This window comes from Panthera uncia, chromosome B4 (assembly GCF_023721935.1).
Source record: "Panthera uncia isolate 11264 chromosome B4, Puncia_PCG_1.0, whole genome shotgun sequence".
NCBI classification, from domain to species: domain Eukaryota; kingdom Metazoa; phylum Chordata; class Mammalia; order Carnivora; family Felidae; genus Panthera; species Panthera uncia.
This window is the reverse complement of record NC_064809.1, coordinates 16870681-16894529: the sequence shown is the minus strand read 5'-3', so window position 1 is coordinate 16894529 and position 23849 is coordinate 16870681. Positions and strand designations below refer to the sequence as shown.

Below are 23849 nucleotides of genomic sequence, written 5' to 3'. Positions count from 1 at the left end.
CGTTTTCTAGTGTGTAAAAACGACCACAGAAACCTTAGCAGCCTACGACTAAGCACGTATTCAGCTCAGGAGTCTGGGATTCAGTTGATCCCTGCAGGGCTTGCTTGTGCACCTGATCAGCTGCAGGCCAGCTAGGGGTTCCCATGGTCTTGGGTGGGCTCATTCACTTGAATTTGGCTGGTGTTGGCTTATCTAAAGTGACCTCAGCAGAGACCACTAGGGTTCCCTGCTGCTGGTTCCTTTCTTTTATCTCCCTGCTAGGGGGTAGTCAGGGGACTAGCCCAGCAGAGGGCAAACATTGAAGGTTGGGAGCACAGAGGGCAAAGCAGAGAGCAAAGCCACCTGTTCAAGTCCTTTCCACAGCTCTTTTTGTATCACATTTACTGTCATCCCGTTGGCTGACGCGAGTCCTATGGCTCCGCTCAAGTAGGAAAGGCAAGGGACTGCAAGGTGAGTGCCAAAGGGTGGGGGATATGTGGAGAGTTGAGTTGGAGTTAGGCGACTCCCCCATAGTGGGCCGCCAGCAGAAATGAACAACTTTGAGTAGAAATATTTGAGCTTGCGTGAATTCCAGATTTTATTGCTGTTCTTGATGTGTTGTTATTTATTTTGATATTTAAGCAAGTTTTATGTGAGTATAGCCTCTAGTCTTGTACTTCTGTAAAAGCAGCCTTCACCCATCACCACAGTAATGCATTTGAAACTTATTCCAGTTGCTGTTGCTTACTTTTCCAGTTCAACTCTCTGGAAATGGTTTTCCTGTTTGTCAAAATATTAATAGGAAAACTGTGTCTACCACTAACCTGGTGTCACATTTAGGAACATCATCAGCAAATTTTCAGCATTGTTGTCCATGCATTAGATGCACATGTCATACAAGGATGTTGTATATTAAAAAAAAAAAAAGCAAGAAAAGACATTGAAGAGTTAATCTCACCATCTCTGCAATATCATTTCATAGCATATTTTTAAAACCATATGAATGTCACAAGGCATTTGTAGAAGTGTGGTATCATCCTCATTGACTTTTTTTAAAAAACTGTTTATTTTAAGAGAGAGCGAGTGGGGTATGGCCAGAGAGAGAGGGAGAGAGAGAATCCCAAGCCGGCTCCATATCCAGCATGGAGAAGGATGCAGGGCTTGATCTCATGACCGTGAGACCATGACCTGAGCCAAAAGCAACAGTCAGATGCTTAATGAAGTCACCTTTAAAACTAAGGGTGGTAGTAAAATAGAGAAGACCATAATTTTTCATCAGTTTTCCACAGTATTAATAGTTTTCATGACTGCTTTGGGTATACACCTTATTTTTATGTGTTTTGTTTGTTTGTTTTTTAGGGAGAAGTAATAGCACTGGATAAAATATCCAACAAAGTAGAAAAAATAAAACAGAATGCTTTATTGTTAGGGCTGAATTCCATCAAGGCATTTTGCTTTGATGGAACAAAGGCTCTTAAACTCGATATGGTTAAGGATGCTGAAGGTGAGTTAAATTTTGTCTTTATAGGCTTCTGTAATTGGCTTTTGGAAACAAATAGATTTTGCTATCATTGCTCTAGCCTTAAAATATCCATAAGACCTCGAAACTGGCATGGATTTAAGCTATGTTGCCATAATAGATAGCATTTTGCTTTTCATCTCATCCCTAAATTTCAGATTTTAATAATGTACAATCATATCCCCAAGACTTGGTCAAACCCTTTGGTCTTACTGTATTTGTCTTAATTTCATGTTGAATCTCAGAAAGCTTATTAGCCTTTCAATTTTATGATTCTTGGGCTATTGTGTTTTCTCCATTTTTCTTGAGAGAATGGGGCTGTGGAGCTAGGAAGGGAGGAAAAACTGCCACATGTCTTGTTTTAGAACAAAATGTTGTATTAAGTCACTCGATAGCTCTGTTTCTTTGTTTAGATTTGATTTCATGAAGTACTCCAGAAACTTGCATATTTTAATGAACTAATTGGCATTCGTGTCCCCACAATGTGCATCGATTAAAGATGCTACTTGATTAATCACTTCTTGGCCTTTTGGCTAGGATCAAGTGTAGTACCTGCTCTTATCAGTTGAATATCTGCCATGTCCTCTCTCTGAGGACAATATATCACAAGACTTTGGCACCAGGAGATGGAACAGGAACTTGCTCCGTCCACTCCATGCATCGACCTGTGTTCCCAGTACTCCCAGGAATGGTGCACCTTTTTGAGGGAATGAAAATTGTCCAGGGGAAAAAAATCCTACCTGATTAAAGGTGACTTTTATTTTATTTTATTTTTAATGTTTATTTATTTATTTTGAGAGAGCACATGAGCTGGGAAGGGGCAGAGAGAGAGAGAGAGAGAAAGAGAGAAAATCCTAAGCGTACTCTGCACTGTCAGCGCAGAGCCGGAGGTGGGGCTTGATCTCACAGAATCGTGAGATCGTGACCTGAGCCGAAATAAAGAGTTGGATGCTTAACTGACTGCGCTACCCAGGTGCCCTTAAAGATGACTTTAAAAAACTGAGGCCATGGTTTGGATTCCCCACCCCTTATAGCCCATCTAACGTTCCCACATATAAGCTGTTGTTTTTTTTTTTTTTAAGAATGACTAGTAGACAATGGACAGCTCAATATAATCCATTACTGTTACTTTACTGAAATCATTGGTAGGTGACCAGTTTTTACATATCACTGAATAAAGTGATCATACTTATAAGCATAATAGGTTGAGATTAGGGTAAGAACAATCGAGATGTAGGGGTAGCCATTTTTTTTTTTTATTTTTATTTATTTATTTATTTTTTTTAAATTTTTTTTTTCAACGTTTTTAATTTATTTTTGGGACAGAGAGAGACAGAGCATGAACGGGGGAGGGGCAGAGAGAGAGGGAGACACAGAATCGGAAACAGGCTCCAGGCTCCGAGCCATCAGCCCAGAGCCCGACGCGGGGCTCGAACTCACAGACCGCGAGATCGTGACCTGGCTGAAGTCGGACGCTTAACCGACTGCGCCACCCAGGCGCCCCTTGGGGGTAGCCATTTTAGAGGTTAGTCTCCAGTGCTATAGCGGGACATATATTAACTGACTTGGAATAGTTGATCACTGAGTTTTCACTCATTTACATCACTTTATTAGCTAATGGTCCTAGGTTGTCATCTTTAGGTATTTTTTGCATCAAGACTTGTTTTGTCACAGATACGGGATGGTAGTTTGATTTGGGGTATTAAAGCTAGAATGTCAGGCAAAAGACATCTGATGGAAAATGCATCAGTAATGTGAACATCACCATATCTTTGAGATTCCTGGAAAGTGAGGAGTTACTTTGTGATACCTACCTAATGTGTAATAAACCACACGGGAATAAACAAATTCAGCACATGGAACTCTTCCTAGAAAAATAGGGATTGTTCAGAGGAACAAGTTCTGGACTATGATTTGTCTTCTTACAGAGGTGGGAATAGGTCAGACTTAATTGCCTGATGACATGAGAACAGCATTTCATGGTCAGTTATTGTTAACCTAAAAGAGTTAGCCAGGGGATTTATATTAGGGTATAGGCTCACAGGCTGTATCAAAGAGACCCAGAATTCAATGGCTTAGAAAATATAAAAGCATTTTTTGTTTCTCTGTTTTCGTTGTTTATTTTGGTCTCACCTAGCAGAAGTGGTCATTCAGTCCTGGTAATGTCATCTCTGGGCCCAAGATAGATGTTCTGGTTCTTTCAAGGGGAAGGGAAAGGATATCAGAATTCTTAGTAATGCATACTACAGCTGGCCAGATTAGTCATTTGATCGATTTAGCTGCAAGTGGGGGCTGGAAAACGTAGTCTTGAGCAGTGTAGCGGTGTGCCCAGTGCAAACCATGACTGTAGGAAAAGAGGATAATGGGCATTAAAGAACAGCTAGCAGTCTGACGAAGGCTTTGTAGTGCTAAGGTGGTGATGGTGACCATTTACATTTATTCGTAAGATTTTTAAAATTTTTATTATTTTAGTTGACATAGTGTTACTAGTTTCAAGTATAACAATTCTACAATTATGTACATTATTCTGTGCTCATCACAATTAAGTCACCCTCTGTCATCCTAAAATGTTACTACATTATTAACTTTTTCTTTTTTAGCATTTATTCATTTTTTAAGAGACAGGGAGAGATAGAGTGTGAGCAGGGGAGGCGCAGAGAGAGGGAGGGAGACACAGAATCAGAGGCAGGCTCCAGGCTCTGAGCTGTCAGCCCAGAGCTCAAACCCACAAACCGTGAGATCATGACATAAGCTGAAGTCGGACACTTAAACCGACTGAGCCACTCAGGCGCCCCAAATGTTACATTATTGACTATATTTCCTACACTGTGGTTTTTTGTTTGTTTGTTTGTTTTGTTTTGTTTTGTTTTATCTCTGTGACTTACTCATTTTATAGCCAGAAGTTTGTACCTCTTAATTTCTTTCACTGATTTTGCCCATCAACTCACCCGCCTCCCTGCTGGCAACCACCGGTTTGTCCCCTGTATTTGAGTCTATTTCTGTTTGTTTGTTTATTGTTTTGACATTCAGAGTCCACATATATGTGAAATCCTATGGTATTTGTCTTTCTCTGTCTTACTTTACATACCCTCTAGATCCATCCATGTTGTTGTGAATGGCAAGATGCCTTTCGTTTTTATGGTTGACTATTCGGTGTGTGTGTGTGTACCACATCTCTATCCATCTGTCCGTAGACACTGGGAATTGCTTCCGTATATTGGCTGCTGTAACTAATGCTGCAGTAAATGTGGGGGCGCATATATCTTTCTGAATTCATGTTTTCATTTTCTTCAGATAATTATCTAGTACTAGAATTACTGGATCATGTGGTATTTCTATTTTTAATTGTTTGAGGAATCTCCATACTGTTTTCCATAGCAGTTGTATTGATTTACATTCCCACCAACAGTGCAAAAGATTTCTCTTTTCTTTACATCCTTATATATTATTTCTTGTCTATTTATTTCTTGACACTAGCCATTCTCACTGTTGTGTGAGGTGAGATCTTACTGTGGTTTTATTTTGCATTTCCCTGATGATTAGTGATGTTGAGCATCTTTTTGTGGGTCTGTTGGCCATCTATGTCATCTTTGAAAGAATGTCTTCAGGTCCTCTGCTCACTTTTTAATTGTATTCTTTGAGGGTTTTTTTGGTGCTGAGTTGTAGAAGTTCTGTATGTATTTCCGATATTAACACCTTACAGATAGATATATCATTTGCAAAATCTTACATTCAGTAGGTTTGCCTTTTCATTTTGCTGATGGTTTCCTTCACTGTGCATAAGCTTTTTATTTTGGTTTAGTTCCAATAGTTTATTTTTGCTTTTTTTTCCCTTTACTGCGGAGACGTATCCATAAATATGTTGCTAAGGCTGATGCAAAGAGATGACTGCCTGTGTTTTCTTTTAGGAATTTTATGGCTTCAGGTCTCATATTTAGGTCTTTAATCCATTTTGAATTTATTTTTGTGTTTGATATGAGAAAGTGTGCCAGTTTTACTCTTTGGCATGTAACTGTCCAGTTTTCCCAGAACCATTTATTGAAGAGACCATCTTTTCCCCACTCCCCATTGCATATTCTTGCCTCCTTTTTTATTAATTAAGTGAACATAAAAGCATGGTTTTATTTCCAACCACTGTATCCTTTTCCATTGATCTTTTTTTGTGCCAGTACCATATTCTTCCAGGTTGCTATAGCTTTGTAGTGTATCTTGAAATCTGGCATTGTGATACCTCCAGCTTTCTTCTTCTTTTCCAAGATTTCTTTGGTATTTGGGGTCTTTGTGATTTCATACACATTTTAGTATTATCTGTACAAATTCTGTGAAAAGCACGGCAGTTATTTTGGTAGGGATTGCATTGAATCTGTAAATTTCTTTGGGTAATATGGGAATTTTAACAATATTCTTCCCATCCGCGAGTATGGCATATCTTTTTATATGTATTTTCTTCAGTTTCTTTCCTCAATGTCTTACAATTTTCAGAGTACGGGTTTTCCCCTCGGTTAAATTTATTCCTAGGTATTTTATTCTTTTTGGTGTAGTTGTAAATGGGATTATTTTATTATTTTTCCTTCTCCATATAGAAACACAATAGATTTCTCTGTATTAATTTTGCATTCTGTAACTTTACTGAATTCATTTATTCTAATTTTTTTTTAATCTTTAGGGTTTTCTATATATAGTATCATGTCATCTGCAAAGAGTAACAGTTTTGTTTTCTCCTTACCAATTTGGATCCCTTTTATTTCTTGTCTGATTGCTGTGACTAGTACTTCCAGTACTATGTTGACTAGAAGTGGTGAGAGTGGACATCCTTGTTTTATTCCTGATCTTAGAGGAAAAGCTTTCAGTTTTTTTGCTATGGACTATGATATTGGCTATGTGTGCTTCATATATGGCCTTTATTATATTGAGGCATGTTTCTCCTAAACCCACTTTGTTGAGAGTTTTCATCACGACGAGATGTTACATTTTGTCAGATACTTTTTTCTGCATCTATTGAGATGATCCTATGGTTTTGTTTTGTTTTTTTTTAAGTTTATTTATTTTGAGAGAGAGAGAGCGCACGTGCACACGAGATGGGGGGAGCAGAGAGAGAGAGAATTCCAAGCAGGCTCTGCACTGTCAGCACAGAGCCTGATGTGGAGCTCTAACTCACGAACCATGAGATCGTGACCTGAGTTGAAATCAAGAGTTGGATGCTTAACCATCTGAGCCACCCAGGTGCCCAATCCTGTGGTTTTCGTCCTTCCCCTTGTTAATGCGATGTATCACGTTAGTATGTGAATGTTGAACCATCCTTGCATCCCTGAAATAAATTCCATTTGATAGTGGTGAATGATCCTTTTCGTGTATTGTTGAATTTGGTTTGCTAATGTTTTGAGGATTTTTGCACCTGTCTTTGTGTCAGGGATGTGGGCCTGCAGTTTTCTTTTTCTGTAGTGTCATTGTCTGCTTTTGGTATAAGGCTAACGATGGCTTCTTAGAATGCCTTTGGAAGTTTTTCTTCCTCTTTTATTTTTTGAAATCGTTTGAGAATAGGTATTAACTCTTCTTTAAATGTTTGGTAGAATTCACCTTTGAGGCCATCTGGCCCTGGACTTGTGTTTGTTGGGAGTTTTTTGATTATTGATTTAATGTCACTACTAGTAACTCGTCTGTTCAAATTTTCTATTTCTTATTAAGTGTTGGGAGATTGTATGTTTCTAGGAATTGATGCATTTCTTTTACGTTTTCCAGTTTGCGTATCATTTTTTTGTAGTGTTCTCTTAGAATCCTTTTTATTTCTGTGGTGTCAGTTATTTCTGCTCTTTTATTTCTGATTTTATTAGAGTTTTGATGAATCTGTATAAAGGTTTATTAATTTTGTTTATTCAGTTATTGATCTTTACTGGTTTTTTTTAGTCTCAATTTATTTCTGCTCTAATCTTTTTATTTACTTCTAACTTTAAGCTTTGTTCTTTTTCCTTGTTTCTTTAGTTATAAGGTCAGATTATGTGAGATTTTTCTGGTTTCTTGAGGTATACCTATATCACTGCAAACTTCTGTCTTAGAACTGCATTTGCTATGTCCCAAAATTTTGGACTGTTGCGTTTCCATTTTCATTTGTCTCCGGGTATTTTTTTATTTCCTTTTTTATTTCATCATTGACCCATTGACTGATTAGTAGCATGTTGTTTAGCCACCATGTATTTGTGTTTTTTCTTGTTTCTGTTTTTTAAATAATTGCTTTCTAGTTTCATATTGTTGTGGTTGGAAAAGATAATTGATATGATTTCAGCATTTTTAAACTTAGTGAGGCTTGTTTTGTGGCCTGACATGTGATCCGCTTTGGAGAATATGCCATGTGCACTAGAAAAGAATGTGTGTTCTGCTTATTTTGGATGGAATGTTCTGTATCTGTTAGGTCCATTTGGTCTAATGTGTATTTCAAAGCCACTGTTTGCTTGTTGATTTTCTGTCTGGATATTTTATCAGTTGACGTAATTGAGGTGTTAAAGTCCACTGCTATTATTGTATATTAGTATTGTATTGTCATTTTATGTCTGTTAATATTTGCTTTATGTATTTAGGTGCTTCTATGTTGGGTGGATAGATATTTACAATTGTTATATCCTCTTGCTGGCTTGATCCCTTTATCATTATGTAATACCCTTATTTATCTCTTATTAGAATCTTTGTTTTAAAGTCTGTTTTGTTTGACATAGGTGTTTCTGCCTGGCTTTTTAATTTTTTGCTTCTGTTTGCACAGAATATCTTTTCCCATCCCTTCATTTTCAGTCTCTGTGTATCTTTAGGTCTGAAACAAGTCTTTTGTAGACAGCCTAGAGACAGGTCTTGGTTTTTATTCAATTAGCCACCTGTCTTTTGAATGGAGCATTTATTTAAACTTAAAAGCAGTTATTGATAGGTACATAATTATTGCCATTTTGTTAATTGCTTTCTGGTTATTTTTGTAGTTCTTCTCTGTTCTTTTCTTTTTTCCTTGCTCTCTTCCTTGGTGGTTTGGTGGTTTTCTTTAGTGTTATGCTTGGGTTCTTTTCTCTTTTTGTGTATGTGTATCTGTTACAGGTTTTATTTGTGGTTACCATGGCATTCATTTATAACATCCACTTGTGTATAGCAGTCTATGTTAAGTTGGTGGTCACTTAAGTTCGAACACGTTCTTTTTTTTTTTTTTTTTAAGAGACAGCATGACCCTAAGTAAGTACAAAAAGATTGAGATCATACCGTGCATATTTTCAGACCACAAAGCTATGAAACTTGAAATCAACCACAAGAAAAAATTTGGAAAGGTAACAAATACTTGGAGACTGAAGAACATCCTACTAAAGAATTAATGGGCTAACCAAGAAGTTAAAGAGGAAATTAAAAAGTATATGGAAGTAAATGAAAATGTTAACACCACAACCCAAAACCTCTGGGATGCAGCAAAGGTGGTCATAGGGAAGTATATAGCAAACCAGGCCTTCCTAAAGAAGGAAGAAAGATCTCAGATACCCAACCTAAACTTATGCCTTAAGGAGCTGGAAAAAGAACAGCAAATAAAACCCAAAACCAGCAGAAGACAAATAATAAAGATTAGAGCAGAAATTAATGCTATCAAAACCAAAAAAAAAAAAAAAAAAAAAACCAGTAGAACAGATGAATGAAACCAGAAGCTGGTTCTTTGAAAGAATTAACAAAATTGATAAACCACTAGCCAGTTTGATCAAGAAGAAAAAGGGAAGGACCCAAATAAGTAAAATCAAGAATGAAAGAGGAGAGATCATAACCAAAACAACAGAAATAAAAACAATAATAGAATATTATGAGCAATTATATGCCAATAAAGTGGGCAATCTGGAAGAAATGGACAAATTCCTAGACATATACATTACCAAAACTGAAACAGGAAGAAATAGAAAATTTGAACAGACCCAAAACCAGTAAGGAAATCGAATTAGTAATCAAAATCTCCCCAAAAACAAGAGTCCAGGACCAGAAGGCTTTCCAGGGGAATTCTACCAAACATTTAAGGAAGAGTTAATACCTATTCCCTTGAAACTGTTCCAAAAATTAGAAACAGAAAGAAAACTTCCAAACTCTTTCTATGAAGCCAGCATTACCTTGATTCCAAAACCAGAGACCCCACTAAAAAGGAGAACTACCGACCAATTTCCCTGATGAACATGGATGCAAAAATCCTCAACAAGATATTAGCCAACCGGCTCCAACAATATATTAAAAAAGTTTTTCACCACGACCAAGCGGGATTTATACCTGGGATCTAGGGCCGGTTCAATATCCGCAAAACAATTAACGTGATTCATCACATCAATAAAAGAAAGGACAAGAACCATATGATCCTCTCAATAGATGCAGAGAAAGCATTTGACAAAATACACCATCCTTTCTTGATAAAAACCCTCAAGAAAGTAGGGATAGAAGGAGCATATCTTGAGATCATAAAAGCCATATATGAACTACCCAACACTAATATCATCCTCAATGGGGAAGAACTGACAGCTTTCCCCTGAAGGTCAGGAACAAGACAGGGATGTCCACTCTCGCCACTGTTATTCAATGTAGTATTGGAAGTCTTAGCCTCTGCAGTCAGACAACACAAAGAAATAAAAGGCATCCAAATCGGCCGGAGGAGGTCAAACTTTCACTCTTCACAGATGACATGATACTCTATATGGAAAACCCAAAAGATTCCACCAAAAAACTTCTAGAATTGATTCATGAATTCAGCAAAGTTGCAGGATATAAAATCAACGCACAGAAATCAGTTGCATTCCTATACACCAACAGTGAAGTGACAGAAAGAGAAATCAAGGAATTGATCCCATTTACCGTTGCACAAGAAACCATAAAATACCTAGGAATAAATCTAACCAAAGAGGTGAAAAATCTACACACTGAAAACTGAAATCTATACATGGAAATCTATACACTGAAAGCTTATGAAAAAAATAGAAGAAGACACAAAGAAATGGGAAAAGATTCCATGCTCCTGGATAGGAAGAACAAATATTGTTAAAATGTTGATACTACCCAAAGCAATCTACATATTCAGTGCAATCCCTCTCAGAGTAACACCAGCATTCTTCACAGAGCTAGAACACATACTCCTAAAATTTATATGGAACCAGAAAAGACCCCGAATAGCCAAAGCAATCTTGAAAAACAAAACCAAAACAGGAGGCATCACAATTCTGGACTTCAAACTATACTACAAAGCTGTAATTATCAAGACAGTATGGTACTGGCCCAAGAACAGACACTCCGATCAATGGAACAGAATAGAGAACCCAGAAATGGACCCACAAACGTATGGTCAACTAAACTTTGACAAAGCAGGAAAGAATATCCAATGGAATACAGACAGTCTCTTCAGCAAGTGGTGCTGGGAAAACTGGACAGCGACTTGCAGAAGAATGAACCTGGACCACTTTCTTACACCATACACAAAAAATAAATTCAAAATGGATGAAAGACCTCAGTGTAAGACAGGAAGCCATCAAAATCCTCGAGGAGAAAGCAGGCAACAACCTCTTTGATCTTGGCCGCAGCAATTTCTTATTCAACACGTCTCCGGAGGCAAGGGAAACAAAAGCAAAAATGAAGTACTAGGACCTCATCAAAATAAAAAGCTTCTGCACAGCGAAGGAGACAATCAGCAAAACTTAATGGCAACTGACAGAATGGGAGAAGATATTTGCAAATGACATATCGATAAAGGGTTAGTATCCAAGATCTAGAAAGAACTTATCAAACTCAGCAAGCAAAATACAAATAACCCAGTGAAGAAATGGGCAAAAGACATGGATAAACACTTCTCCAAGGAAGACATCCAGATGGCCAACCGACACATGAAAAAATGCTCAGCATCACTCATCATCAAGGAAGTACAAATCAAAACCACAATGAGATATCACTTTACACCTGTCAGAATGGCTAACATTAACAACTCAGGCAACAACAGATGTTGGCGAGGATGCGGAGAAAGAGGATCTCTTTTGCATTGTTGGTGGCAATGCAAGCTGGTGCAGCCACTCTGGAAAACAGTATGAAGGTTCCTCAAAAAACTAAAAATAGAACTACCCTACGACCCAGCAATTGCACTAGTAGGCATTTATCCACGTGATACAGGTGTGCTGTTTCAAAGGCACACATGCACCCCCATGTTTATAGCAGCACGATCAACAATAGCCAAAGTATGGAAAGAGCCCAAATGTCCATCAATGGATGAATGGATAAAGAAGATATGGTATATATATACATACAATGGTGTATTACTCGGCAATCAAAAAGAATGAAATCTTGCCATTTGCAAATACGTGGATGGAACTGGAGGGTATTATGTTAAATGAAATTAGTCAGAAAAAGACAAAAATCATATGACTTCACTCATATGAGGACTTTAAGAAACAAAACAGATGAACATAAGGGAAGCCAAAATAATATAAAAACAGGGAGGGGGACAAAACAGAAGAGACTCATAAAGATGGAGAACAAACAGGGTTACTGGAGGGGTTGTGGGAAGGGGGAGAGGCTAAATGGGTAAGGGGCATTAAGGAATCTACTCCTGAAATCATTGTTTCACTATTTGCTAACTAATTTGGATGTAAATTTTAAAAAATAAAAAATAAAATTAAAAAAAAAAGCATGAGTCGGGGGGGGTGCGGTGGTGGTGGAGGGGATAGACTCCATGCTTAGTGTGAAGCCAGATTCAGGGCTTGATCCCATATCCCCAGGGATCATGCATGACCTGAGCTGAAATCAAGAGTCAGGCACTCAACCAACTGAGCCATCCAGGCATCCCTTGAACACATTCTAAAAGCATAAATTTTGACTCCCCTTTCATTTTATGTATATGATATCATATTTATGTCTTTTTATTTTGTATATTCCTTGACTGATTTTGGTAGATGTATGTGATTTCCCAACATTAATGTTTTAGCCTCCATACTAGCTTTATAAGTGATTAATTTACTATGGTCACTCTATGTTTGCTTTTACCAGTGAAGTTTTTTTCCTTTTATATTTTTCTTCTAGTTACAGGCTTTTCTTACCTCTTAAGGAATTCCTTTTAACAGTTCTTATAAGGCTGGTTTAGTGGTGATAAACTCTTTTAACTTTTGCTTGTCCAGGAGACTCTTTATCTCTCCTTCATTTCTGCTTCAAGATAACTTTGCCGGGTAGAGTATTTTGGGTTGTAGGTTTTTCCTTTCAGCACTTTGAAGGCATCCTTCTGGGCTGCAGAGTTTCTCTTGAAAAATCAACTGATATCGCCTGATTGTCAGAGCTCCCATTTTTAGACTCTGCTGATTTTCAAAGCCAGATATCGTGAAGACTCATGTTCCCAGTAAGTGCCCAGGACTGAGGTTGCCTGCTGTGGGTCCTGATCCACTCACTCCTCTATGTTTGTGATGTCCCTTCCTTTTGTGGTTTTTCACACGAGGAGTTTGGTTATTGACCTTGTCTCCACCCCTCTTACCCTTTCTGATATGGCCTTCTCTCTGTGACTAGCTGTGGAAGGTCTCTTCTCCCAGTCTTCAGACTTTCCGAATCAGTTGCAGTAGATACGGTTGTTGGTTTAGTGTCTGTGGTATAAGGTGAGCTCAAGATCTTCCTATTCTGCCATTTAACAACCACCACCCGCCCCCCCCGTGTTTTCTGAGTTCCTTTTAGTTAATAAAATTTTTCTTTTCTTTTTAAGTTGAAAGACAGACTCTGAGCGGATGAGTGAGGTGTGTAGTATAAGGTGGCAAGAAGTTGATTCAGTGGCTTCTTAACCATGCACTGACGTCAAGTTGCAGGGTGGTTTTGATTTTTAAACAGTTCTGGATATGAACTGCTGATGAATCATTTCATCACTTAGTGACCTAACACAGTGATCTTATTATTATTTCTCACAGTTTGAGGGAATGACTGGGACCTCTGAGTGGTTCTCACTTTGAGTATCTGACGCAATTAGCAGTCACTGGGTACCTGAGGGAAGCGTCATCTCAAAAGCTTTCTCTGTCACGTGCATGTCTGGAGGTTGATGGTGGTTCTCAGATAGGACCTACACGTGGCCTCTCCCATGTGTACCGACTGGGCTTTCTCAGACCAAGTGGCTTAGGTTCTGAGAATGAGTGTCCTAAGAGCCCCAGGCAGAAGCTGTATCAACCTTTTATGACTTAGTCCAGAAGTCACGTAGTATCAGTTCTGCTCTTGTCCACAATAAAAGAAAAGGAACATTAGACCCCACCTCTTGTGGAAGAAGAGTCAATGTCAAATTGAAGGGCATGTGGGATGGAAGGTATTGGCATAGCTATCTTTGGAAAATATAATTTTTTCACAGTTTTAAATAATTTGTATTCCTAGTGCATAAATTTATATGCACAAAAATTGTTAACTGGACATGGAATAAATACTGACTTGAAAAATGAAAGAGCACAAAATCAATAATTCTTCCAGTTTACTTCAGGGTGACTTTTACCTGCTCCGTAAATTGAATTAATATGATTAAAATTCTTATGTTGCATACTAAGGTGATTTTATTCTATAATTTTTAATGTTAATTTTTTGAGAGAGAGTGTGTGTGAGTGGATCGTGGCTCAGATACCACAGATACTCACATTTCTTAGATTTTCTTTAATAAGCGTTTCTTCATTTGATGTATGTCCCAGGCGTTTTCTAGAGACTTTAAATGGTGGTTTTCGCTTTTGTTACAGTTTTTACTAGTTATAATTCTTGCACCGGGGAGAAGGTCTGTATCCCCTCATTCCAAATGTTGTCCCAATCTTATTGTTTCCATCATAAAATTGCTCCTAAATTATACACCACTCCAGACGAATGCAGTTTTAGAAATCACTGAAGGTTGTTCTAAGAATACATATTGAGGAAAAGCTTTGGATAAATAAAAATTTGGGTACTCCTGAACTGCATACAAGCCTTAAATGTTCATTTCATGGCTTTCTACTTTTGAACAAGAGAGATTTCTCTTGTACCAGGTATCTTTGTGGTCATTTGGTGATCTTAGTCTCATCTAAGACAGGTCTAGAATATTTTTAGGAATGTCTCAATTTTTGTATAATTACCCACTGCTTTCTGTGAAAATGGTACTTATTAAGAACAGTGAGTTCAGTGAGTTGGCATTGTCCCTATCCCTGTCAAGGCCATGGCATTTGCTTCTGCTCTGTACAAGGGTGCCTGGCTGGGGGATATATTGAGGGGCTGAAGGCCAGCCTGTGCTCTGTTTATCATGGTGCAGAACTATATTAACCTAGAGATACGCATACCTTAATTCTAGTCCATACAAAGGTATCTTGTGGGGTTGCTTGTCCTGTTTTTTAGGAATTTTCAGTGTCTAGATGGAAGTAACACTTGAACGCTAGTGTGTATGAGACTCTACATCCAAGGGGTGCCTGCGTGGCTCACTCAACCTTGATTGCAGCTCAGGTCACGATCCCAGGGTCATGGGATCAAGTCCCATGTTGAGCTCTGTGCCGAGCATGGAGCCTGCTTAAGATTCTCTCCTTCTCCCTCTACATCTCTTCCCTGCTCATACGCTCACCTGCTCTCCCTCTCTCAGGAAAAAAATATATATACATCCAAAAGACACCAAATGCTATGGCAACTCAGAGGAATGGATTACTTCTTCTAGGGACAATAGAAAAAAGAGTTTAGGCTGAGGAGGTGACATTTGTTAGGGCTTGAAAGGGTAGATAGCATTTTGACAAGTGGAAATGAGTGCTGGGGCATCTCAGGAAAAGAGAATTAGCAGAAGCATGGAAATAGCAAAGCTCATGACATTTTTGGGTAACAAAGTGATGTGGGTTTTTTGGTTTTTTTTTTTTAACATTGGTGAATGTGGCTGAGTACTGAGAAAGGTAACTAGGGAAGTACATGGAGTAGTCGAGAAGCTAGAGAAGAGGTCTTGATTTGTTAGTGTAAGGAGTTTATTCAAGAGATTTAGGTAGCTGTGGGAGAGTTTTTGGTTTTCTAAGAGAGACAATTTGGTATAAAAAAATAGTGTAAGGAACGTGTTAAATCGATGTTGGAGAGCTGGAAAAGCAAAAGGAGATCATCGAAGCATCCTGGAGCTAATCGTGCAGAAAGCAGCTACTACCCCTATAGCTCTTCTGATCAGTAAGAAAAAGCCAACAGTCTAAGTAGAAAAAGGACAAAACAAGAGAGGTGACCATATAAAGGAAAAATAGAAATGGCCAATGAAACAACAACAACAATAATAATAACTTCTTTGATGAAGATTTTTAGGAGAATGAGTATAATCGTAATGAAAGTATAAATTGCTATAATCTTTCTGGAGCATTTTTTCAGTATGTACCAAAAACCTTAAAAATAATTGTTTACTTTGAGAAGATCTTCTGAGACTGTGGGTGAGAATGCAGGGATGGTTATAGGTGGAGATGAGTTAAATTGATAAGAGCTCACGTATGACAGTTGTGCAGTCAGAGAAAAGCAGGTGATCTTGTGGTTCTCAGAACATTGCTGTGGTTCCCGTGGGCAGTCAGCTGGCTTCCTGTGAGGGCAGTCAGCAGCAATATCTTGCAGTTATTAAATAGCAGAAATATATAAACAGACCGGTTTCATGATTTTCTCCAGTAACACTAAATAACTCAGAAGTCGGAGCGGAGAAAATTATTCATGTGATACAAGGAGATACTCTAGAGCATAGCCTTGCTGATGGCCACGAAAGCGAGGAGAGTGAGGAACCTCAGAACCAGTATATTTGACTAGAACCTAACAGGTATTCTTGTTTTGGGGGGCTGTCTGCAGTAGGGATTGCCGAGAGAAGTGTTCGCTCTCAGTATGACTAGAATGAATTCCAGGTCCTCGCTCTGATGAATTGTGGCTTGTGACATTGGGGATACAAAGTCTCATATGATTAGGCCTTAATTTGCACTGTGTCAACAGAATAACCCTCAATTATAATAATTACATTGTTAACCATTTTACATATGTCAGAATTAGCTTTACCAGCTACTTGAAAGGAGAAATTGTTTTTCTTTGTAGTCTAGATGATGATTTTAAATTTCTGATAATTGGTTCTATCTCAGGAGTTTTCTTTATTTAAATATATATATATATATATATATATTTATATAAAGATTTTTATTTATTTTTGAGAGAGAGAGCATGAGTGGGAGAGGGGCAGAGAGAGAGAGGAAGACAGAGGATCGAAGTGGGCTCTGTGCTGAGAGCAGAGAGCCTGACACGGGGCTCGAACTCACAAGCTTTGAGATCATGACCTGAGCCGAAGTCAGACGCTCATCAGACTTAAGTCACCCAGGCACCCCTATGTCGGGAGTTTTCTATTCTACACCTATAGGCACATAACAAGTATGTTTATAATTCTCTTCACAGGAAAACCTCCATTCTTACGAGAATCTTTTGACCGAATTCTTCTTGATGCACCGTGCAGTGGAATGGGACAGAGGCCAAACATGGCTTGTTCTTGGACTTTGAAAGAAGTGACATCATATCAGCCATTACAGAGAAAACTCTTTACTGTGGTAGGTGATGATACTTTGATGTGAAAAAAAAAAGTTGACCTTCGCTACTTTGATGTTTCAAAGACCGAGAAGCAGTGTTCATAGCAGCATTTCTCACAATAACCAAAACGGGGAAACGACCCACTTGTCTGTCAACAGGTGAATGGATAAGAAAATGTGTACACGTATAATAGAATATTACTCAGCTCTCCACAGGAAGGAAATCCTGGCACAACATGAATGAACTTTGGGAACTTAGGCCGAGTGGTATAAGCCAGACACAGAAAGACAAATACTGTCTGTTTCCATTTGTATGAGGTAACTAGAATAGGAACATTCTTAGAGATAGAAAGTAGAAGAAAGATTACCAGGGGCTCGAGGGATGGGGAATTAGTGTTTAAAATGGGTACAGAGTTCGCATTTGGGAAACTGAAAAGTTCTGGAGATGGGTGATGGTGATGGGTGCAGACAGTGTGAATGTACTTAATGCCACTGACCTGTACGCTTACAAATGGTTAAAATGTCAAGTTTTATGTTGCTCTATCACATGGAAAAGGACAGAGAAAACCCAGTTTAAATAATGAAGCTTTCATTTGTGTTGATCACTCTTTATTACAGGCAGAGGCAGAATTTCTTCACTGAGACATTTAATGGGTCTCCAACATTCTGATACATCTTAAGAAGTCACTGAGTTGTTAACATCATAGTTGCTAACTGATGTGTAAAGAATGGGATATAAATGAGTTACTCTTTTTTTTATAGGGTTCCTGGATCATCTTCGGTAGTGTATTAGAAATGGGAAGAGTCCAGGAGAAGGGAAACACATCAATAAAAATGAGAAGTGACCATTCAGTGTAGAATATAGAAGAACCGTAAAAGCTTGGCTAATTTCACTGGTCTCTAGCACGTTTCAAGAGAAACCCAAATAGAACATTTGAGGATTTCTTTCTGGCTTGCGAACGTGATTCGGTGGATTTCGCAGAATGTAGAGAGCATTTGATCAAAGATGACTTTGTTATTTTCTCTCAGCCCTGCAGTTATAAATACATAGGCTGCAGCAAATGGGTACCTGTGATTATGCAGTCTCTAAAGTTACCTTTGAGCATGTTTCTGCTCATCTCTCTAGTATCTCCTTTTATACCCAAAGGTGGCACTCAGGGTAGATTATTTAACTTTTTCTTCAGTCTTCAAGGAGCACATCCCGGAAGTTAAAACAGCAGACAGCAAAAAGGAAGCTTTACTTATGGTTGAAACCCACTCTGAGTTGAGGGTACAGTTAAGACACTGTTTTAAAAGACTGGGCTTTTTGTTCTTTTTTAGGTCAAAGCAGAAAGAACATTTTAAAAGGTTTCTTAGGAGTAGATGCAGTGATCTCAATGAAAAGGAATAGCTTCGAGAGAGAGTTCAGAATACAGCACATTTGCCATTTAGTACGGAGTTGTGTTGATGGAGAACGTGGACTTTAATCAGACACTATCTTGTTTGGAACTGTGCAGCTTCCACACGAGTGACTTTAGGTACACTGTTTTCTTCATATGAGAAATGGGGACTATAAATCCACCTGATAGGGTCACCTCATGGGAGATAGTAACTATGCCTCATGGTTATAGGTAAATTGAGAAAATCCATGTAAAATGCTTAAAACAGTAACTGGCACACATTTACAGAGTTGAAATTTTCATCAGCATACTCTTTATTAAGAAGGCACAAATATATACTATATGTAATAAAAATACATAGATGTAGTATAGATGGTATATATTATTATATAGTTTATTCATACTCATAAATACCAGATGGCATATAGTGTGTGTGTGTGTGTGTGTGTGTGTGTGTGTGTGTGTAATAGTATACTATGTATAGGATGTATTTTAAAGACTTTCATTAAAATGTTTTTAAATATTGGGGCACCTGAGTGACTGAGTTAAGCGTCCAACTTTGGTTCAGGTCATGATCTCACGGCTCGTTGGTTTGAGTCCCGTGTCGAGCTCTGTGCTGACAGCTCGGAGCCTGGAGCCTGCTTCAGATTCTGGGTCTCCCTCTCTCTCTCTGCCCCTCCGCTCATTGTCTCTTGCTCTGTCTCTTTCTCAAAAATAAATAAACATTAAAAAAATTTTTTTAATGTTTTTAAATATCTAGGAGTTTGAAAAGATACGGTTTTTAGTTATTTGGGAAAAATTAATTTTCTTATTAACACCTTATTTCTTGATTCATTTATTTACTGGACAAATATTCATTGAGCACCTGACCATACCACAATATGGACTGTTCTGGGTGCTATCAATATAGCCGTGAAAGAATGACAACCACTGCCTTATTCATGGAGTGTCTATTCCAAATGGGGAGGAAGATATAAACAGATGAGTAAGTTATTATGTATAGTAACAGAGCAGACTAAAGAAGGGAAGGTAGGATTGCTGGATTTGAGTAGTTGTAGTTTTACCTGGGATGGTCAGGGAGGGCAGTCCTGGAAAGGTGACATATACACAGAGATAAGATTGTGAGGAAGCAATGCAGAGAATTAGAAGAGTTTCCAAGCCTGTGCACAGATCTTGAGGTGGGCCTGTGCCCTGTGTGTTCCGGAACAGCAGAGGCCAGTGTTGCTAAAGCAGAGTGAGCGAGGCGTGTCAGAAGGGCAGCCGGAGGCCTGCTCTGTGTAGGGCTTTGAAAGCCACCGTAAGGACCTGGGCTTGGACCACGAGTGATAAGTCGAGACATTTGAAGGGTTTTGAGCTGAGAAGTGACGAGTTTTAAAAACACTGCTCTCCGGCTGCTGTCTGGAGATGATTGTAGGAGGGCAGACAAGGAAGCAGGTGGGCTGAGAAGGAGGCGAAAGACGGTGTAGCTTGGACCAGAATGATGGCAGGGGAGGTGGCCAAACTCTGGATATATTTTAAAGGTAGAGCCAATGGGATTTGCTAGCGGATGGGAGTGCAGGAGAAAGAGAGGCGTAAAAGATCATCTCCGGTTGGGGGCCTGAAAATAGCACTTCTCTAAAAGGTCTTGGAAGACAGGTGTTCAGTTTGAGACACGTCAAATTCGATAGTAGACAAATGGAGAAGGCGATTGAATACATGACTACAGAGTTCAGAAAGGAGGATGGCTTACAAAGTGTACATGTGTGATTTGGGGCATAAAAAGGGGTATCTAAAGTAGTGAAAGTGAATGCTTACATTTAGGAAAGTCTTGGTTTCAGCGCACTAACAGTTCCAAGAGCGCGAAATGCACCTGGGCTGGAACACTCGACTCAGAGAGTGAGTCTTGATCATACAGAACATTTATCCCAAACACTTGAAAGGTGTCCTACAGATATAAAATCCTGTAAAATGTTGATTTTGCCTTGTGGTACACCCGTAGTCTGATCACATGTTTGTTTAGGCAGTTGAGCTGCTGAAGCCGGGGGGCGTGCTGGTTTACAGCACGTGCACCATCACACTGGCGGAAAACGAAGAACAGGTTGCCTGGGCCCTCGAAACCTTTCCTTGCCTCCAGCTTCAGCCCCAGGTATGAGTAAGTTCGGTTTTCTCTGTGTAATGTGACAAGTCACAGAATCATGAGTGTGGCGATAAACACGAGGTTGTCATGAAAAAATGTGTCCAGCGAAACTTCAGAAACAAATACTGCAATAGACAAGCATGTTCCTCCAGTGAGATCCATTTGACATGAACAGAGAATTTCCACGTCCCAGCATTTTTCCCCGTCTTCGTTCTTTGCCATTGTGTTAAAATGCCACAGAGCTCAGGTGTACTTGTGTTACAGGTTTCTTTCACCTGTGGCTCTTGTTCACTTTATGCAGACCTTTTTTTCCTAAAGAGTTGTTTATTCCTTTCCTCTCCTGGTCCTACATTTTGCTGGTATGGAGTATGTTGAGCATTTTTTTTCTCAATCAAATAAGCTGTAATAACTGGCATATCAGAAGACTAGCGGAGGGGAGAAAATGGTTCAGGATTATTGCTTCTTCACAATTTGTTACATAAAATATGTAACATTTTAAAAGTTTTCTTACACTTTATTTGACCTGTTTCAGTTTTTATCAAAAGTATATTATGTTTACCTCATGATGTTTGAGATTAATTTAAATATGTAACAATACTCACATTCAATTAGACACATTGAACATCTAACCTCAGTAACCTTCCTGTACAGAATTCTAGTAGGTAATTGGGATATATGAATAAAAATTGAGAGATGGTTTCTAGACTCAGAAGTTAAGATAACTGCTTTGTAGAGGAAAGGAAGACTTCAGAATTCACTTGAATTTTATGTGTGTGTGTGTATGTATAGACAATACTCAATATATACCTAGAAGAGAGAGAAACTTTCTGCCCAGGAGTTAATAAACGATAGGTTTTCAGTAGTTCGCAAACGTTTGTGCATTGGTGACTGAAGTTAGGATTGTCGATCTTTTGCGGTCATGGTTCACACATATCACTCAGTTCCTTATGATTCTGTATTCTAAACCAACTGACACAGTCTTACTTTATCTCTTTGTAATAATTGTTCTAGTACATTTAAAAACAATAGAAGACTTTTATCATCCAATTGGTGTGGGTCAGAGAAAGGCACCTTTAGGTCCGCTTTGGGGAATGTGATGATAAAGCTGAATTTGTATTTATTACTGTTGTTGATAATGATGTTTCACTGACTGGCCACTGTATGCCGGGCATACCACCACCTTCTTGAAGTCTTAGAACTGAGTACTTGATCTGTTTCGTAGATGAGGAGACAGGACTTAACACCACACAGCCAGGGCTGCCTGGGCGGCTCAGTCAGTTAAGCGTCCGACTTCAGCTCAAGCCATGATCTCATGGTTGCTGAGTTCGAGCCCCGCGTCGGACTCTGTGCCGACAGCTCAGAGCCTGGAGCTGCTTCAGATTCTGTGTCTCCCTCTCCTGCTCGCGCACTGTCTCTCTTCCTCTCTCTCAAAAATAAACATTAAAAAAAAAATACATACAGCTAAAATGTGGCAAAGCTGCAGTACTTGATGAGCAGATGGGTCCTAACAGATAGTCATTCATCAGGTGACCATTTGTTACCACCGAGAAAAGCCGCACGTATATTCCACAGAGATAACATTTATCTATTTTTGGAAGTGGTGGTACTTATACCTCAATTTTGTCTTTTAAATTGTACACAGGCACATTTACTAATTATAGGATATTCGTATTTTTTTCCCTTTCTCCACACAGGAACCGCAGATTGGAGGAGAAGGAATGATGGGAGCCGGCCTATCATTTGAACAATTGAAACAGCTGCAGCGATTTGATCCATCTGTTGTGCCAGTTCGGGACACTGACATTGCTTCTCTCGGAGATGCCGGAATAGAAGACATGATTTGGCTGGCAAATAAAGATTGTATCGGTTTTTTTATTGCAAAATTCATAAAATGCAAAAGCACGTAGGATCCATAGAAACGAAAGTTCCAAACATTAGCTCTATGGTTTTGTTTGGTTTTCTTCCTTCCTTCCTTTCCTGCCTCCGTTTTTTTGTGTTTTTTGTTTTTGTTTTTTTTTAGTCAAACTGTTGTCAGGCCTGGTGATTGATGACATAGTTGCTAAGGAAACAGAAAAGGCTGCCAGCTGTTGTACCAGGGAGCAAGAGGCTTAAGAGACCGCTTCACGGAGGAGGTAGTTGGGGGGTGGTACAAGATTATATTTTGTGTTTAAAATATGCTTTTTCTTAAGAATTTAGCACAGTATAAAGAAAATGAGATGCCTACAGATATCTGGAGCATATTTTCATTTGGGGTTTTGTGTTTTAATGTATGAAGAATACAAATCATTTTTAATGTTAAAATCTGTGATTATAACAAGAGAAATAAAATGAGTAATACTTAATTTGATAAAAAGTAGTGTTTTGTTCTTGAGAGTTCCTAAGGGGTGGTAGTTTTCTAAAAATTCAGGGCCTGGGAACTGTAACGCTTTTCATGTACTCATAACTGAGGTGAGCATTTTATCTGAGGTTTTCTGCTTACTATTTGATCAGTCAACTCTTTGAAATGAAATCTGGACCTCTCCTAAATGGTAGTGTGTCTTCACCATGTTCTTTTTTTTTTTTTTTTTCATGCTTTTAAACTGAAAACTACAATGTTTTCTTCACTCTGTAGATTAAAATTATGAGAGTATTCCACAGTTTGGGTACTACCTTTCATCATCCCCTGGAATACCTGTTCTGCAAGTTATTGTGATAACTGTGGGAACTGGCTTGACCCTTAGAGCCAAGCTTTGGTGTTCTGTTGAACATCAACACATTCACAGAACTCCCAACATCAGACAAAGCAACTGTGAGTATGGAAGATGAAGACAAAAAAAGGGCACCTCATGATCAAATCTGGAATCCAGCAAAATCCAGAACATCCCCTAAAAGTGACCAGACATGCCACTGTTAGCAGCAATGTGACTGCTCTTACTAAAAATTAATTATAACCTTAGGCTTGCTTCATCCTATTGCTTTTTAGAGAAGATATATTTAAGTACTCAATACCCAGCCCTTATACGGTATTAAATACATCTAAATGTTTTGTTAACTTCCTTTTGAATCATCTCAGAGTTTCTCAGCCTTGGGCATACAAGGTGGACAACTGGGAACAACTACCTGATAGTTTCCTTTTTTTCCCTCCTAGGTTTCTGTTCAGAATTTCTTCCATCTATTGTGTCCATCAAGATTGCAAGGTCTCTTGGATCAGGTAAGCTCTTCAGCAGGCCTCTTCTTTGAAGAAGCCTTTCTTGAATATCCTTCTCCGAGGTTGGCTTAGGCATTTCTGTCTTTCCATATATCCCTAGGACCTACTTCTGCTGCTGTCATGGTACTTAACACACTCACTCTTAGTTTACTGGCCATGCCCTTTACCCCTCCCCCCA

General features: G+C 38.7%; 1 protein-coding gene and 1 non-coding gene across 4 annotated transcripts in view; both read left to right on the top strand.

Moving 5' to 3' along the window:
* NSUN6 (NOP2/Sun RNA methyltransferase 6) overlaps positions 1-22506 on the top strand; it is a 59374-nt gene extending 36868 nt beyond the window's left edge. For 2 of the 3 annotated variants that reach the window (XM_049626878.1, XM_049626877.1), the window contains 4 exons: positions 1339-1483; positions 16862-17010; positions 20368-20493; positions 22179-22506. In XM_049626878.1, the coding sequence (XP_049482835.1) occupies positions 1339-1483; positions 16862-17010; positions 20368-20493; positions 22179-22391 (633 nt within the window). In that variant the 3' untranslated portion in view covers positions 22392-22506. The remainder of the gene's footprint in view (positions 1-1338; positions 1484-16861; positions 17011-20367; positions 20494-22178) is intronic. The other variant, XM_049626879.1, reaches the window with a different exon arrangement.
* Positions 2012-2200, top strand: LOC125920573 (U2 spliceosomal RNA). The gene has a single exon (XR_007457149.1). It is a non-coding gene; the product is annotated as a U2 spliceosomal RNA (small nuclear RNA).
* Positions 22507-23849: the final 1343 nt, after the last annotated feature.